Source organism: Talpa occidentalis, unplaced genomic scaffold (assembly GCF_014898055.3).
Source record: "Talpa occidentalis isolate TD23 unplaced genomic scaffold, MPIMG_talOcc4v2.1 talOcc4.10, whole genome shotgun sequence".
NCBI classification, from domain to species: domain Eukaryota; kingdom Metazoa; phylum Chordata; class Mammalia; order Eulipotyphla; family Talpidae; genus Talpa; species Talpa occidentalis.
Genome location: NW_023600993.1, coordinates 96,185,352 through 96,202,197, shown reverse-complemented (window position 1 = coordinate 96,202,197; position 16,846 = coordinate 96,185,352). Strand labels below are relative to the sequence as shown.

Here is a 16,846-nt window from a genome sequence, read left to right as displayed (position 1 = left end):
TTTGAAAAATGGGAGTGTTAAATGGGACATTGTAAAGGACACAGGGCAGAATCTCTATGATCCCAGCAGTCGGGGTAAAGGAGTCCTGGAGCCCTCAGTGACTTTTGCAGGCTTTTATTGGTCTTCCCCAGGCACACAGCAGGCAGAGGTTGGCCTCCCAGCCCCCAGCAAGTCTTCACTGTTTCTGGGCTCTCCGGCCTTCTCTGGGGGGCTCTGCTTCTCTGCTCTCCTGGCGTGACACCGCCTTTAGAACCCCAGCCTTAGCCCAGGTGTGCCCACTTACGCATGCCCACACCCCCTCCAGGTGCCCGCCATCAGGCTTGCACTCAGGACCACAAGGATCCATCATCAACCCTAACGGCGGGAGGGCAGAAAAGCCTGATGCTTTTCCCTTCCCTACAGACATTAAGTCAGAAGAGGCTGAAGATAAACTGAGTCTCCCTGGAACGATCCTCATCAATCATTCACTAGTCGTTACCTAGGAGGCTTTAGGGGCCAGAGAGTTTCCGGCCCGGGGCCTCCGCTCCTTCCGCGCCAGCAGCAGCGCCCCGCGCGCCAGGGCCCCGGCGCGCCGCGGACGTCACGCCCGAGCGGAGCATGCGCAGACGCCCGGCGCTGCCGGCTTCTTCCGCGCAGGCCCCGCCCCTCGGGGCCGGCTCCGTTGTGGGCTCTCGGCGCCCTCGGCCGCTGCTTCCGCCCCGGCGCGGGTCTGTCTCCTGGGCGACGGAACGCAGGAGCCCCCCATTCGCCTACCTGGCCCCGGAATGGCCCCCAAACTCCCAGACTCTGTGGCGGGGCTGCGCGTAGCCGGCAACCAGAGCTTCCGCAACGGCCAGTTCGCCGAGGCCGCCGCGCTCTACAGCCGCGCGCTGCGGGTGCTGCAGGCGCAAGGTACCCCCCGGCCCCCCAGCCCGCTCCCCGCGCCCCCCACCCCCCTGCCTGGTCCTGGCTCTGGCTTTGTCTTCGTGGGGCCGCTCCCCGCGGCCGTGTGCCCCGCCAGGCCCGCCACAGCACTTCCACCCACTGCCGACTTGGGCATCCTCGAGAAACTTCCATGGCGCGCTCTTTCTTTTCGCCGTAAATAGTGTTTTTTTTTCCTAGCTAGTTCTTCAGAAACATTGCTCTTCTAAATGTTTTATCATATTTTTTATCGTGGTAAAATAAACACCAGTAAGTTTACCGTCCTTAGGTGGAGAGTTAAGGAGTGGTGAGTCTCTCCACAGGGCATCTCTAGAACTTCTGCAGCTTGCAGCACTGAAACGCTCTACCTGCTAAACTAAGTCCTGCCCTCCCCCCAGCCCCTGGTCTCCATCTTTCTACTTTATTTATTTTTTTAGATTTATTTATTTATGCATACAAGAGCTCGGGTACAGGCCAGAGGTGTGGGGGTGGGGGGTGGGTTGAGAAGATTCACCAGAGACAGAGTGGGGAGCAGAACAGGCACATTGACTGAAATCTACTGCTGAGGGGAGCAGCAGGCGAGATAGGAGAGGTCTGCTGTGCCATGTGGGCTGCTCCCTGGCCGGCCGGGGATTGAACTGGTGCTGCAGAGGCTGCGGATTGCTTCATAGTGCCGTGCTTGGGCCACCAGGGAGGCCCTCCATCTTTCTACTTTCTGACTTTCACTACTGTAAATAGTTTCCATGAGTGGGAGCATACCGTGTTTCTCTTCTGTTACTGGCTTATTTTGCTTAGGACATTATAATCTGTATTGTAGCATGTGACAGGCTGCATAATATTCCACTGGTGTGTGTGTGCCAACTTTTTTTTTTTTTAAGATTTATTTGTTTATGCATATAAGAGCTGGGGTACAGGCCAGAGGTGCTGGGGGGTGGGGGTTGAGAGGATCCACCAGAGACAGAGTGGGGAATAGAACAGATTGACTGGAATACACTGCTGAGGAGAGCAGCAGGTGAGTCAGGAGAGGTCTGCTGCGCCATGTGGGTTTCTCCCTGGCCGGCTTGGGGATGGAACTTGTGCTGCAGAGGCTGTGGATTGTTTCATAGTGAGGTGCTTAACCCTTTGAGCCACCAGGGAGGCCCCCAAATTTTCTTTATCCATTCATTTGCTGATGGACATTTGGATTGCTTGCACCTCTTGGCTAATCTGTGTAATGCTATGATGAAGTTGGGTGTGTAGGTATCTCCAAGGTTCTGCTTTGAATTCTTCTGTGTATATATATATATATATATATACCTAGAGTAGGATTGCTGGATCATAGAGTATAACTCACCTCTTCATCTCAGCCTTATGTAATGATGTCGCTGAGGAATCTGAGGTGTTGACATTTCTGCCAATTTCTTTCATCCTACCCCAAAGCTTGTGGTTTTGTATAGATTTATGCTGGGTCCCTAGAACAGCTGGCCTGGGATCTAGATTTAGGAGGGGACCAGAGTTTGGTTCTGATCCCGCTACTGTTTCTGGGTAGTTACTGCCCCTTGATTTTTCTGATCAGTTTTCCTGATCTTGAAAGGAGAGCAGGCAGCACCTAACACAATGAACCCTCCTAGCAAGTCTGCTAAGTGATAGCCGCGTGTGATGGGTAGGTGAGCACTCGGAGGGACTGAGTGACTGGTGCAGGCTCCCAGGTGGGGTTGTAGGTTCTGATACTCCTTCCACCACACCATGCTCTGGTGACTTGAGGTGGACTACACATTTTGAGTTTTTGTGCTTTCTCATTAAGGGCAAGGATATGTTTCTTACCTCTGTACTTTGCTGTCTCGCACAGGAACTGACAAAACAAGAAGAAAAAAGTTATTGTATTGTTATGTTGGTATTGAATGAAAGATATCATGTGTCAATACAGTAACTTGATACTTAGTGACTAAAGCAAGTTGCAGAAAGAGAGGCAATATGATGCAATTGGAAGATACAAAATGATGCTGCTTACCTGTGACTACATCATAATAAAGACAGAGGAACAAGTGTCAGAATGTTACATGCCAACTTCAGGATGCGCTGACCGCTGGGTGTATGGGGACAGAACAAAGGGGGAAGCATGGGGATGCGTGGAGCTTCAGTCATATCAGAAATAAAGGTTAGAAACAAATATAACGTGAATGAGTCTAGTGGTGGATAATAAGCATGTGTTATACTGCTTTCTCTATTTTAAAACTTTCAGAATAGATCTGCTTTTCAGTTCCTAGAGAACAATGAATGGAACTACTAGGCAACACTTGTTTTCATTTTTGTTTGTTTGACTTATGGCCCATAGTGATAAGGGTGAAGTTTGTTTGTTTGTTTGTTTTTTTAATAGAGGCATGTTTTATTTATTTATTTGTTTGTTTGTTTGTTGTTTATACATGCACTGGGTACAGCCAGAAGCGCGGGAGGGTGAGAGAATTCACCAGAGCCAGAGCGGGGAGCAGAGCAGGCAGAAGGACCGAAACACACCGCTGAGGGGAGCAGCGGGTGGCAGGAGAGGTCCGCGCGCCATGTGGGACCCTCCTCCGGTGGCCAGGGAGCAGCCAGGGATCGAACCGGCGCCGCAGAGGCCGTGGGCAGCTTCGCAACCCAGTGCTCAACCCCTGCGCCACCGGGGAGACCCGATAAGGATGAAGGTTTAGAAAAATTATTTTTGAAATTGAAAATCACTGTGGCCATAATAACGGACCTGAGCGTCTAAGATTCCTCAGGGTATGAACTACCTTAGAGAAATGTCTATTCCCATTGGGTAACTTGAGTCCTTCCCCTGACTTGATCAGCAGAAATTGTCTTTTATGTCCCCCAGTACCTTTTCAGGCCATGGCATAGCACTGAGTATATTGTTCTTTTCCTCTTTTTTAGAAAATTGGATTTATATATTTTAATGGGATTAACACACTCCTAATTAATTACAGCATGATTCTCTTTGATGCAGACTGGATGTATCATGTTTGTCTTTTGCCCAGTACCAAGTTCAGTGCTGGAGTGAGTGAAGGAGATACTGCTTGGTTCCCTCTGGCTGACAGGAAGCTTGGTGCTCTCATTCTCATGTAGGAATCACAAACTTGCCAGCCTGTGAGACCCACAAGTCTGCTCAGGTCACAGTTATCTCCTGCCTTTCACCAAAACCCAGAGGGCTCAGGGAGGGAAATGCCCGGAGTGTCCCAAGGCATCCATTTCCCAAACTGATCATCTTCTCACGCTTTCTGTCTCCACCTGGGCAGGTTCTTCAGACCCCGAAGAAGAAAGTGTTCTCTACTCCAACCGAGCAGCATGTCACTTGAAGGATGGAAACTGCACAGACTGTATCAAAGATTGCACTTCGTAAGTGGTCACGGGTAATATCGGGGTGCCTGAGTCTCGAGAGAGGAGTCTGGGTTTATCTGACCTATTTTATTCTTTGATCCCATTGGCTACACCTGTGACAGACTTTGGGAACTGGCACTAAGTTTCACCAGGTCACTGAGATTGGCGCCAAGTTTCACCAGGTCATTCAGTCCTTGTAGGCCCTGAATCATGTCTTGGCTCTGCTGCTGCTGAAAAAGGCAGTTAGAGATAGGCCCTAGAGCCCATGAGATTTGGGGCTTGAGGATGAGGTAGAGTTTCAGACTAGTGACTGGCTTGCCAGATGTTTTCCTGGAATGGACATATTGTGAGAGAGGACTGTAGAGAAAGAAAGAAGGCCTCAAAAGAAGCAAGGGAAAAGAAGAAAATGGTATCCATCAATGACTAGTGTAAAGGATATGAAACTTTTTTCACACCTCTTTCTTCCTCAGACCAATCTGATAAGTCCCTCTTTCATCACCACCAAACTAGCACACATACTTCAGTGTGTTCCCAGATATGATATTGTCTGTGACATGGGCTTAGATTCATACCCTCGGGATAGTTGGGAAAAGAGGCCTCCTCGTAAGAGGCCTTGCAGGTGAAATTTCTTTCTGGCCATTGTTTGTCTTTATCTCAGGGAGGCCCTCATTTGTGTAACTGACATTTGCATGGGCTCCTGGAGCCAGACACCACACTGATCGCAAGTCCTTAACAGGACTTGATGGTGTGTATTCAGATAGTTAGTGAGTGTGTTCATGAGCCTGGGCTAAGTTCATTTGTACCAGGCTCTCTGCTAGATTTCCTTCTTGGAGTTCTCACGTCCACTGGATGGGGTTAAGTAACCATCTTTCCTAGTGTGCGCAGGAGGTGGCAGATGATTGAGGCAGTAAAGTGATTTGCCTGGGTCATCTGGTTATTGCGGAGGTGGAAATCAGACACACTCTAACTCCAGGCCTGTTTTCCACCAGGTCCAACCTGTAGAAACACAGTAGAATGAAAACCATGGGGCACTTGTTCTTGATCTGAGGGTATTGCAGCTCTGAAAGTTGACGTACATGCACGCAAGTTCCACAACGTTAATGCCCTCTTTCCCTTCTCCACGTTCAGTAAGTGGGAAAGTCCCCAATCTAATGTTTGACATTTTAGCAGTGACTCTGCCAGAAATGACTTGTATGCTGAGTGCTGCAGATGACCCTTCCTGGAAAGCACTGCCAGGGAAACCTGCTGGCTCAGCTGCCAAATGACATTTCTGCCTCCTGCTCTAGAGCTCTGGCCTTGGTTCCCTTCAACATGAAGCCCCTGCTGCGGCGAGCATCGGCTTACGAGGCTCTGGAGAAGTACCCTCTGGCCTATGTTGACTACATGACTGTGCTGCAGATTGATGACAGTGTGACGTCAGCCTTGGAAGGCACCAACAGGTGAGTCCAGGTCACTCACTGCAGCCATTCTGTCTGGAGTTCCTGTCTGTGATTACCTCAGGACCACTACCTTAGTCCTCTTGTGGAAGGATCCCTCTGAGCAAGGCTTAGAAACTCCTAATCAGTATGTGGGAGAAGTATAAAAGGAGAACCTGCTGTCTTACTTATTAACAGGTGTTTAAGAGGTCAGAATTACTAAGGTTTTGTTGTTTTGCCTAGTTGCTCAAATTCATTCACACACTAATATTTATTGACCTCCATTTAAGGTGGTATGTCAGGTTGTGGGGGATAGTGAATAAAAAGAGATACAGACTACATTTGCTTCAAAGAACTCACCAGAGCAGCTGTCCACCAGGCTGCAGGGACTTTGTTCGTGGGAGGCCCTGCAGGTGAAATTTCTTTCTGGCCATTGTTTGTCTTTATCTCAAGGAGGCCCTCATATGTGTGACTGACATTTGCATGGGCTCCTGGAGCCAGACACCACACTGGTCGCAAATCCTTAACAGGATTTGACGGTGTGTATTCCGTGCGTCATTTTGGACTTGACTCGTTTTCTCTCTGCGTCTACCCCCTTTTTAGTTACCTCATCCAACCAGATCTGCCAGCTGTATGCAGACACTGTACTCGCTCTGGGGCTGAGCCCTACCTTTCCTGCTCTCATAGAGCCCTGGCATCACGGGGAACACCAGTCAGCAATAGGCAAGCACACTCAAGTATGATGCATCTATAGTAGGGGTTGCCCAGAGAGCTCGGGGGGGGGGGGCAGAAAGGGGACACCTAATGAGCCAGGGAGAGGCGGGAGAGCCAGAGAGGGCTTTCGGAGAAGGTAAACTGAGACTGAGAGATACCAGGGGCCGGCACGGAGAAAGGGCAGCACACGCCAAGAGGAGCGCGTCTGACTTGGGAGAGGGAGAATGCGGATCCCACGCCCCGTGTTGCGGAGGGTGGGGGACTGGCTGCATCGCACAGCCCAGCACTCACTGGGTTGAACTGAACCCAAGCACATGAGGGATCATGACGGGATCTTCAGCAGGGGAGCAACAGAGGCAGATTTTAGAGCAGAGGTCATGGGCTGCCATGTTAAAGGGTGACCTGAGAGAAAACAGAACAGGAAGGGGGGCGTGCCGCACTCCAGAAGAGAGGGTGGAGACAGAAGGAGATGGTGGGGCCAATTCAGGGGCCATTTAGGAAGTTTATCAACAAGTTGTGGTGACTGGGGGGTGGAGAGACTATGTAGTCCTTTGAGGCCAGGTTTAAATACCTTTAAAAGGAACAGCACTCTGAAGGTAGCACAGTGCGGCTAAGCTCGAGAGCCCAGCAGGCAGGTGGCTGATCTGGGAAGATATTTATGTCCCTTTCCTGCTGCATGTCAGAGGATCTAGAGAGACAGTTCCAGCAAGGGAAGATGATCAGTCTTGCTCTCACCTCCTTTCCTAGCGAGAAACCTGTAACCCTGCCTGCCTTTTCAGAATGACCAGAGCTCTCATGGACTCACTGGGGCCGGAGTGGCGCCTGAAGCTGCCCACTATCCCCTTGGTGCCTGTTTCCGCTCAGAAGAGGTGGGATTCCTTGCCTTCAGAAAACCACACAGAGACAGCTAAAAGCAAGTCCAGAGAAACCACAGCTGCACAGAGCAGAGGTAAGCTGTGACTTCCTGCCCAGGGAGCCTTGCAGTCTCCTTAGCTTCTTTCTTGAGAGCAATCCTGTGAAAGCTGACCTCTTTAAGCTGCGTTATAGAAATGGTCTGATCAGCGACGTAAAAGCAAAACCAGAAAGTCTTAACTTTTTAAAGAATGTTTCCTTAATTGTACCATGAGGACACTTACCCCACAGCTGTAAGGATTTGGTGATAGTGGCGTGTTAAGCGCCCAGCCTGGCACACAGGGACACGGCGGTGTTCTCTTCTCAGTCCTCTGGCAACCTGTGTGAGTTATCACTTAGGATGAAGTCCAGACACGAGTTCGGGCGCAGTTTTCTCTGGCAGCTCACATTATCAGACTCTGATTCCAGTTCTCTGTACTTCTCTCCGCTCTCGTCTCCTACGTGTCAGCTTTGTCTTCGGGCAGTTTTCTCTCCTAATAGTAAAATAGCAATAGTAGTTCTTGGTCTCTCATCCATTACCATGCCTCATAGCCCAGAAGAAAAGTTTTAGGTTTTTCTCTTTTTTTTCTGATAGCTCCCTAAGAAAGAGAGGGTTTCTTTTCCCTAGATCCCTAGCTCACACCACAGGTCACTCTGTGAATTAGTCATGTGACCAAGGGATGAAATTTTTGTGATTAGCTCATCCCTGAGCCATCCACCCCACATCCATGGCTAGTGGGTGATGCCTCCCCAGAACCACTCCCACTACATGAGTTCCTGGATGAGGATGAATAAAGGAAGGGAGATCAAAGTCCGTGACCTAAAACAGGAGACTCTGCACCTCGACCATGTAAAACAAAGAGGCCTTTCTTCAGGTAGAGGCTCACAAGCAAGATCTTTATAATGTTCCAGGGAATTATCCAAGCCCAGGCAGCAAGGCTTTGAGGGAGTCATGGGCTCAGGGCTGGAGCTCTGCTGTATGTAAATGACCCTCGGTGTTAGAGGGGGCTAGGGCTTCCTTTCCCAGGAGGAAACCTCTCTGCCCAAGGGTAGCACTCACTCTGGTTTGTGGGAGCCTACATTCCTAACTCTTCCCTAGGCTGAAAATGTGGGCTGTTGATGAACCGGCTGGCTTCAGTGCACCTACCACTGATGGTATTCTTTCGGTGTCAATGAGACACATGGGGCCCAGGCCCTATGCTAAGTTGGACACCAGACAGGGCAGTCTTGGCGCTTAGGAAGCTCTCAGTCCAATGAGATACTGAACCATGTTCACACAGCATTTAAAGATACTGGAGAAGAACAAGGGCTTTTAGAATCTTTAGTGTTTGGGGAGTTCAAAATAGGACTGGTGGAAGTGCACTTGGGGAGTTATAAAGGCTCACAGAGAAGGCAGCTGCAGAGAAGATAAGTTGGGCTGGGCCTTCTGATAGGAAGGGAGGCGAGAAGGGGCTTCTGGCAGAGACAGCGGAGAGCTGAGGAGGAAGGTGTGTGGGTGGGGCCTCACCCTGTGAGCAGCAGGAACAAGCACGATTCAGGCTGAGGAGTGTGGCAGGGCTGAGGACAAGCTGCAGATGCATGGACATGGCAGCCCTCAGGCTCCAGCAGAGGAACCCTGCCCATGTACACAGGAGACCTGGAAAGAATGTTCAGGACAGGCTGTAACAGCAAAGGACAAAACAAAGTAATCCAGAGCCCCAGCAACAGGATGGCAAAGTCAGGCGTGGAGCTGCAGCAGACTGGGCCGCTGGACGCCCCCAACACAGATGAAGCTCAGGAACACGAAGTGGAGAGGACAGGAGAGCAGGTCCTAGAAGGAAACAACGACTACATGACATTCAAAAACTAAGTAAGGGCCTCCCCGGTGGCGCAGCGGTTGAGCGCTGGGTTGCAAAGCTGCCCGCGGCCTCTGCGGCACCGGTTCGATCCCCGGCTGCTCCCCTGCCACCAGAGGAGGGTCCCACATGGCGCGCAGACCTCTCCTGCCGCCCGCTGCTCCCCTCAGCAGTGTACTTCAGTCCTTCTGCCTGCTCTGCTCCCTGCTCTGGCGAATTCTCTCACCCTCCCGCGCTTCTGACTGTACCCAGTGCTTGTATAAACAAAACAAACAAACAAACAAACAAACAAAAAAAAACTAAGTAAATGACAAATGATTTATGGACACTGTCATATCTAGCTAAACAAAACAAAACAAAAATTAGAGGAAGGAAGCCCAGAATCGGGGTAATGGTTTCCTCCAGGGTAGACAGAGTTGGGGAGGGACCCAAGGCTCCAGGTCCTAGTAAGCATTTCTTAAGGTAACAGATGAGTCCAGGGGTGTTTGTTGTATTCCTAAAAGCTTACCCTCATCATAAATATTCAGTATTCTAGACAAAAGTTTTTAAAAATTAAAAAAGCAGATGATACGGGAGCTGGGATGATTAATAGGGCCACCCAGCGAAGGGCTCAAAGGCTGGACTGAGCTGCTTGGATTTCACCTGTTCTCGCTTCTCTCTCTCCTGGAAGGCTGGGGTGGAGCTGCCGGGTCAGGTGAGGGAGGAGCCTGAGGCTTGGCCCCTGGCAGAGATGAGGACTAAGGGGCTTTTACCCTTTCCTGAGAGCCAAGAGCTACACTTTCTCTAGCAGACGCTTGCTTAATGTAAATACTTTCCTGCTTTAAGTTCTTAGGATGTTGTGCACTTCCTCATGGATTCTCAGGTTTCATCCTGGCAGTAGCCCTGTGTGGAACAGGTGTTGTCCCCATTGTATTGGTCAGGAAATTGAGGTCCAAACATGAGTCACACAAGATCTCCCAGCTGCTAAATGGCGGTGCCAAGGCTAGCACCCAGGTTGCTTTTGATCACATATGTTATGTGCATGTACATGTCTATCAAGAGTCCCAGCCTTCTGAATGAAAAATTGTTTAATTTTTCAGAAGCCCTTATTGGGCTTCTTTATTGGGGGGAATTATTAATCACTAAAAAATTACTAATAACAGTTTAATAAGTCTTTGGGGAGAGAGGTTTGTGAATGCCTTAGCAGAGACAATTCCAAAGAGATCTCAATCTCAATTGGGCACCTGCTCCATGGTTTTTTCCTCTTCTGAATTTGTATCTAGTGCCTTCTGCTGGGGATGTGGAGAGAGCCAGAGTTCTGAAGGAAGAAGGCAATGAGCTTGTAAAGAAGGGAAACCATAAGAAAGCTATTGAGAAGTACAGTGAAAGCCTCTCGTTTAGTAACCTGGAATCTGCCACGTACAGCAACAGGTATCTTCCACACAGCTGCTGGCCTGGGGGATTTCAGGACGTTCGTTCCAGGACTGGAACACACAGCTGAGTTTCAGGACACAGTTCCATCTTGGACTGTGGTGGGCTCTTCACCTGAGTCATTCATCAGTATGTTACATCTTAAAAAATTCATACTGGCTTCTGTCACCATGAGGTGAGCATTGCGAGCAGCTTCATTCTCTCAAAGGGGGAGAAACTGAGGGATGCCAAAGGGGAGCATGGGCTTTGTAACCCTCTCCCCAGAATGTTCAGTAACCAAGAAACCATACACTATGTGTAAAAGCAGTGTGTTTGCTTTGCAAACACAACCTCAGCACAAGTCTGATAGCCTTTCCACCGACCCCTGTCACACCGCATGGCTCCTCTAAGACCCTTCTGTTGGAAACTTTGGCAGTGTCTGTGTGAGAGCAGCAGCCCAGAACCCAGGGGTGGAGTCACTATTGCCTGACCCAAGAGAGAGGGATCGTCTAGCCTGAGAGTTAGACTCGGGGGCTGAAGAAGGCTCTGCGCTGTGAGCTGCTCTCACTGGTCAGTGGCCTGGGAGCAGGGGCCCCGTCCTGCTGTTGTGTGGGGCTCTGCTCAGCACCAGCACGTGAACACTGGTGGTAGGTGGTCTTCCTGTTTTAAAGTTGAGAAAACTGAGGCTAAGAGAAAGGAGGACTTTGCCTCAGCTCACCCTTCCAGTAAACGGTGGAGCCAGAATTGGAAGCCGACTCTAGTCAGCTGCTGTTAGTCTCACTGTCAGAATCTTGAAACATTCAACAAGGAATTATGTCTGATCCAAATATTCCTTTTTTTTTAAAGATTTATTTTTATTTATTTATGCATATAAGAACTGGGGTGTAGGCCAGAGATGCAGGGAGCAACGAGACAGAGTCGGGAGCAGAACTGGCAGATCTACTGAAATACACTGCTGAGGGGAGCAGCGGGGTGGCAGGAGAGGTCTTCTGAGCCATGTGGGTCAGCTCCCTGGCCCAGGGATCAAACTTAGGCCACAGTGGCTGGCGATAGCTTGATAGTGCTGAGACTTGAACCCCTGGGCTACCCGGGAGGCCCTGATCCAAATATTTCTTTAAAAATATTTTCTCTCTTCCCAACAACACATATTACTTTCAGTTCAGAAATCTTGGAACTACTGTAGGCTCCCTCTCCCAAACTCTTGGGGTAAGATGTTTCAGAATTTAACCAGGTAATATGGTCCATACACGGAACCACTTCACATGCCAGCAGGGTCTGGCGCAGAAATGTTAGCCTTTCTGCAGAGAAACATATAATAGCCCATGGACAGGCAGGGTAGTATCAAAAAAGACTAAGTAATACCTCATGTCTGTTTTTGCGACCAAGTGAGTTGAAAAGAGAACTTTTCTTTTAAAGCTGGGATTTGGGAATTTTAGATCTGTGGTTTTACTGACTCTGGACCAGGGTGCCGCACTCCGCCAGCCTCACTTGGAAGGAGGGCGGCGGCCCATTGTTCCCTGTTTGTCTTCTAACTCCTCTCTCTCTCTGGGTGCTCTGGCCTGGCTTACCTCATGCTGCTGGATACCTCTCGATCCATTTCCATGGATGTTTCCACATTCAGACAATGTTTTGTTTTATTTAAATACCGCTGTTCACACAAATGTGTCTGTGCCACACTGGTTTAATTACTGTTGCTTTGTCACCTCGTGTAGGACTGGTGTTTTCCTCATTTTTAATCAGAGAATCCCTGGCTGTTTTCCCAGATTTGTTCTTCTAGTTAACTTGAGGTTGATTTTGACAGATTCCAAAAGTATCTTGTTGAGTTTTTTAGTTGTGGTTACTTGGAATTTATAAATTTAGAGAGCCAGTAACTTTATACAGAATTGAATTTCCACTCACTGTGGCTGAACGCATACATCACAGATGCTGCACGTCAGTCTGCGTATTTGCGCACCTGTGTGGAACAGCCCTCATCCCTGACTGCTTCTCTTTGTACACCTGATACCTGGATGGATATCACCACTCACGTACATGGCCTCTACAACTTCCCGAGCCCGAATCGCCTTCCAGAAGAATCTCATTTTGTCCTTAGAACAGTCCTTCAGGCTAGGGCATGTTCCAATTTTACCTAGGAGAAAACAGGTGCGGAAGGATGGATTAAGTCACACAACTAATACGTGGTAGAGCTGGGGCTGCAGCAGGTCTCAGTGACTCCGAAGCTTAGGTTCCTTCTTACTCATGTTACCTCCTAGACTCCTCTGTAATGAAAACCTTCTGACTGGATACAAGATCATTCTGTTTACCCAAAGCCAAGGATGTTTATTCTATAGGCAAAGTTATGCATTTTTAACATCAGATAGAATCTTTAGAAGTCATGTGCAAATGCTCATCACAGTGTTGATATTTGCATGTCACTACAGAGGATATAATATTTTCACTCTGGTCTCTCTACTTCCCAAACACTTGGCCAGTTCTTTCAGTTACCAGAGCCTAGTTACTGTGTGGAAAGTTTAGGTCTAGGATTGCTATTTTAAAGCTGAGTGGCTTATAACTATTTTATTTTGCCTTTGATTTGAAATCTGGAAAGAAAAGTTCTCATTCAGGGTCAACAAGATGGTAGCAAGGACTAGAGTTACATAAAGGTTTCTTCTTTTGCACATTTGGTACCAGGTCTAGGATAGTGCACATGGCCTGGGGGTGGAGCTCCTGGAGCAGGCCGGCAGCGTTTTCATAAGTGCTGCTTGTGCGCTTCCGCACCGTGTGGCACGCTCAGGGGAGTTGGCTTCCTATGTGTCAGGTCACAGTTCCAAGAGCGGGTGTTCCCAGAGACTGAGGTGGAAGTTACACGACCTCCTGTGCCTTTGTCTTGGAACTCAGGTTACGACCTTCCCTCTGTACGTTAGAGCAGTGGTAGAGCCTGCCTGATTTCACGGAGAGAGAACACGGGACCCCGTAAGTGGTAAGAGTGCCAAAGAACGTGTACCTACCTTTAAATTATGAAGGGGAAGCTTTTTCTAAATTAATTTGTAAGTTCCATGCAATCTCAATGAAAACACTAGAATTTTTTCTTGTTGGTGCATGATAATTCAAGTTTGTCAGGAAAAAATGAGAACAGCATCATAGGAGAATTTAGTGTATGGTAAAATGTGGCGGAAAAAGGGCTTACCCATGCCTGGTGTTGCTTACGCTGGCTGAATAAGAATTAAAAATAACCCTGATCCTTACCTCACTTTTTAAAATAAATCCTAAGTGGATCATAGTTTCAAAGGCAAAAAGTGAAACCATTTGGTTCTATAGGAATGCACAGGCTCATTATGTTGCAGTGGCCAAAGTATTCTTCTGTGGGGGAGGAGAGATCCACAAGTCATTGAAGAAGTTGGATAGTTCTGATTTCGTAAGATTAAAAACCCTTATGTAAAGATACTCCGCTTTACCCATGCTTAGAACAGTGAGGCTTTTCTTGTGTTGGGAGAAATTCAAAGTTGAGACCCAAGATTGGTCCAGTTGCAGGAAAATAGGCGCTGTCAATAACGATTACTAGTCCAGCTTTCTGGAGAGCATTTTGGCAATAATGATCAAAATTTTACTCTTTGATGCTGCACTTCCCCCAGGCGGCCTCTAAGGTTTGTGCACAAGGACACTCAAATGGCAGCATCATCTGTTTACAAACTAGAAACAGTGAAAGGTATCTGCAGAGAGGCAATTGGTAGAATAAATCATGGTATACCCAACTCCGTGAAGACTCCGGACGGAACACAGGTTGGCGGAGTGGATGGACTTAGATAGTGAACTCCAGGAAACGTCTGTTAGTGACTCTCGCTGGAGAAAAGACTAGAAGATACACACAGACATACTTTTCCCCCAAAATGCAGAATTTTTTTTGTGTGGATATACCTGACTTTTTCCAACATTATAAAAATTTTCAAAATGTAGGTTGAAAGAACTACATATTCCACACCCGTGTACCCATCCCCGAAGGGCCCAGGTAACATCGTGATGTTCTCTTGACCGTGTTTTAGATGCTTTGTCACCATCTGTCAGTCCATCTTATTTTTGATGCAGCTTTATGTTTCACCACTGGCGTGTCAGCATGGGTATGATGAGAAGTCTGGTGTTTGGGTTGTTAAGGTAGATAACTTTTAATCTGTCAAGGGAAAGTGTTCAGGAAGCTTTTTCTTGCTTGAAAGAGTATAGGAGGGCAGCAGGAAGGAGACAGAATGAGAGAACTAAACAAGCTCAGGCTCTGGAGTCACATGACCCCAGGTTGGGTGTGGGGTCTGCCCCCCAGTTGAGCAAGTCCTACCCTTCTGAGGAGCTTGGCCTATTGAGAGGATTGAAGGTCCAGAGTCACCACAGAGCAGGTGTTTGCTGAGTCAGAGATGGCTCCTCAGACTACCTCGGGGCCCTTAAGGAGTGACTGAAACCTCTGAAATGTCTTTCCCCTCAGAGCGCTCTGCCATTTGGTCCTGAAGCAGTACAGAGAAGCAGTGGAGGATTGCACAGACGCCCTCAAGCTGGATGGGAAGAACGTGAAGGCATTTTATAGACGAGCTCAAGCCTACAAGGCTCTCAAGGTAAAGAGATCCTGGACAAAAGGTACCAACAGAGCTACAGACAGTCAAGGCCAGGTGGTTTCTCTGAGGCCCTTCCCCTCCCACGCCCCAGCTAGCTAGGGGCAGGCCTGCAGGCTGGGGTTTGAAAGCTCTTTGCTGTATGGACAGCTTTCCCCTGCCTGACTCGATCTCACCTCAGTCAAGGCACCGGCCCCACACCCTTCTCTTTTCTATTAGGACTATAAATCCAGCTGTGCAGACCTCAGCAGCCTCCTGCAGATTGAGCCCAAGAACGGCCCTGCACAGAAGTTGCAGCAGGAAGTTAACCAGAGCTTAAAGTAAAAACCCAAAGGGCAGCAGGAAACCTCTACCAGACCTCCTTCCTCTGTGCCTGCTTCTGGGACCCAACAGCCCCAGAGTGAGCTCAGAAGCACCCTCCTCAGCCCCTCAGAGGCAACGGCACCCCACCTCTTAATAGGCCTTGCTTGTTCAAATTAAGCTCAGTGTAGCCAAGCACAGGTACTGGTTTGCTGGAAAGGTCTCCACTAGAGCTGAAGCCCTGATCCCCAGGCGCCTGCTTGGACAGCGGCATGTCACGCAGCAGGGCCTTGCCAGCAAAGCAGTTGACTCCGTCCCCGCCCCAAGCATGCTCTAAATCAAGTGCTGCTCCTCTAGCTTCACCAGACCCTCACGTGGTTCACCTGAGAGTGGGGCTGAGGCAAGACAGGGTGGGCTGAAGGGGCAAGGGGTTGACTAGAAAGCCCTGGCCCGTCCAAGCAGCCTGGTGAGCTGGTTCTCTAGGGCTGATGTCCCACCCTGTCCTTGGCACAGTCCCGTGTTCTGAGCCCCAGTGCCTTTTAGCCAGGGCTCTCTCTGCCCCGCCTTTGGTGGGAGTGAGGAACCCTGACCCTTGGATGGCTTAGTCGTGGCTCCAAGCTGCGGCCTCCTGATAGAGGTGCCTAAGCTGTTTCGAGAGTCCAGTGGCGTGGCCACTCCCAGAGGTGGGATGGGGAGGAAGGCCTTGAAGTCTGCGTCCCTACGTTCCAGGCAGGGATTGCCTTGTGACCCAGCCGTGGCTGCCGACCCAGCAATTCTTTATGTGATGTTCAGTTTCAGCTGCCGCCTGTTTTGTTGAACTGTGTGTTGAAGCTATCGCATTAAAGTCTTCTACATCATGTCTGTTACACTTTCATTTATGCCTTTCTAGCTTTGTGCTTGGAACTTTGCAGTTATAATAAACCTGCTTATTGAGTATTCATGCACTCAGATTTACTCAAGTGTCTGCCGTGGCCAGGCCGTGTATACTGCTGTGCTGGGGAAGCAACAGTGAATCAACAGGCCTGACAGTCTAGTAGTCACACAAGAGGAAGCTGCAGCAGCTCAAGTGCTTCTAAGGCGTCATCGCAATGCTTTACTTCCCTGAGGAAGCAAAGCTTGCAGTGAGTTACTACATGGGAGTTCAGCTGGGGAAGCAGGGAGGGAAAGTAGATAAAGGACAGGGGCCAGAAAGTGCCCTCCAGTTCACAGGAAGTGGTGTGGAGGCGGCAGCAGAGTGCATGAGGGTCCAGCAGGAACTAAGGGCTGCCTTCCACTTCCTGGCTGTGTCCTGGTTCACCCAAGTAGAATAGAAGTTTGGTGACTCCATAAAGCAGGGCAGACAGGGTTTGTACTGTCCCTTTGCCCCTCTTCACACAGGCTGAGCTGCATCCAGCCACTGCCTCTGACCTCTGAAGGCTGGTCACTGAGTAATTGCAGACAAATGCTGTCTGCAATGGTTGGGGGCAATCCAAAGTGGGGCGCTGTACCCCTTTCACTGCCA

General features: G+C 49.3%; 1 protein-coding gene and 1 long non-coding RNA gene across 4 annotated transcripts; one reads left to right on the top strand and one right to left on the bottom strand.

Moving 5' to 3' along the window:
- Window positions 1-649: 649 nt before the first annotated feature.
- TOMM34 (translocase of outer mitochondrial membrane 34) lies at window positions 650-16,292 on the top strand. 3 transcript variants are annotated; one of them, XM_037499307.2, is made up of 8 exons: window positions 650-891; window positions 4,149-4,248; window positions 5,517-5,669; window positions 6,249-6,368; window positions 7,139-7,308; window positions 10,348-10,495; window positions 14,922-15,048; window positions 15,265-16,292. In XM_037499307.2, exons 1-8 carry the CDS (start codon window positions 765-767, stop codon window positions 15,367-15,369), a joined length of 1,050 nt encoding a protein of 349 aa, XP_037355204.1. In that variant the 5' UTR covers window positions 650-764; the 3' UTR covers window positions 15,370-16,292. The 3 variants fall into 3 exon arrangements, with proteins under 3 accessions (XP_037355204.1, XP_037355219.1, XP_037355212.1); XM_037499315.2 differs by lacking the exon at window positions 650-891 and adding an exon at window positions 2,746-3,037; XM_037499322.2 differs by lacking the exon at window positions 6,249-6,368 and having other exon boundaries at window positions 652-891; window positions 15,265-16,291.
- LOC119235775 (uncharacterized) lies at window positions 4,646-8,984 on the bottom strand. The gene is made up of 3 exons (XR_005122914.1): window positions 8,758-8,984; window positions 7,496-7,744; window positions 4,646-5,226 (listed from the first exon to the last, which is right to left on the bottom strand). It is a non-coding gene; the product is annotated as an uncharacterized LOC119235775 (long non-coding RNA).
- Window positions 16,293-16,846: the final 554 nt, after the last annotated feature.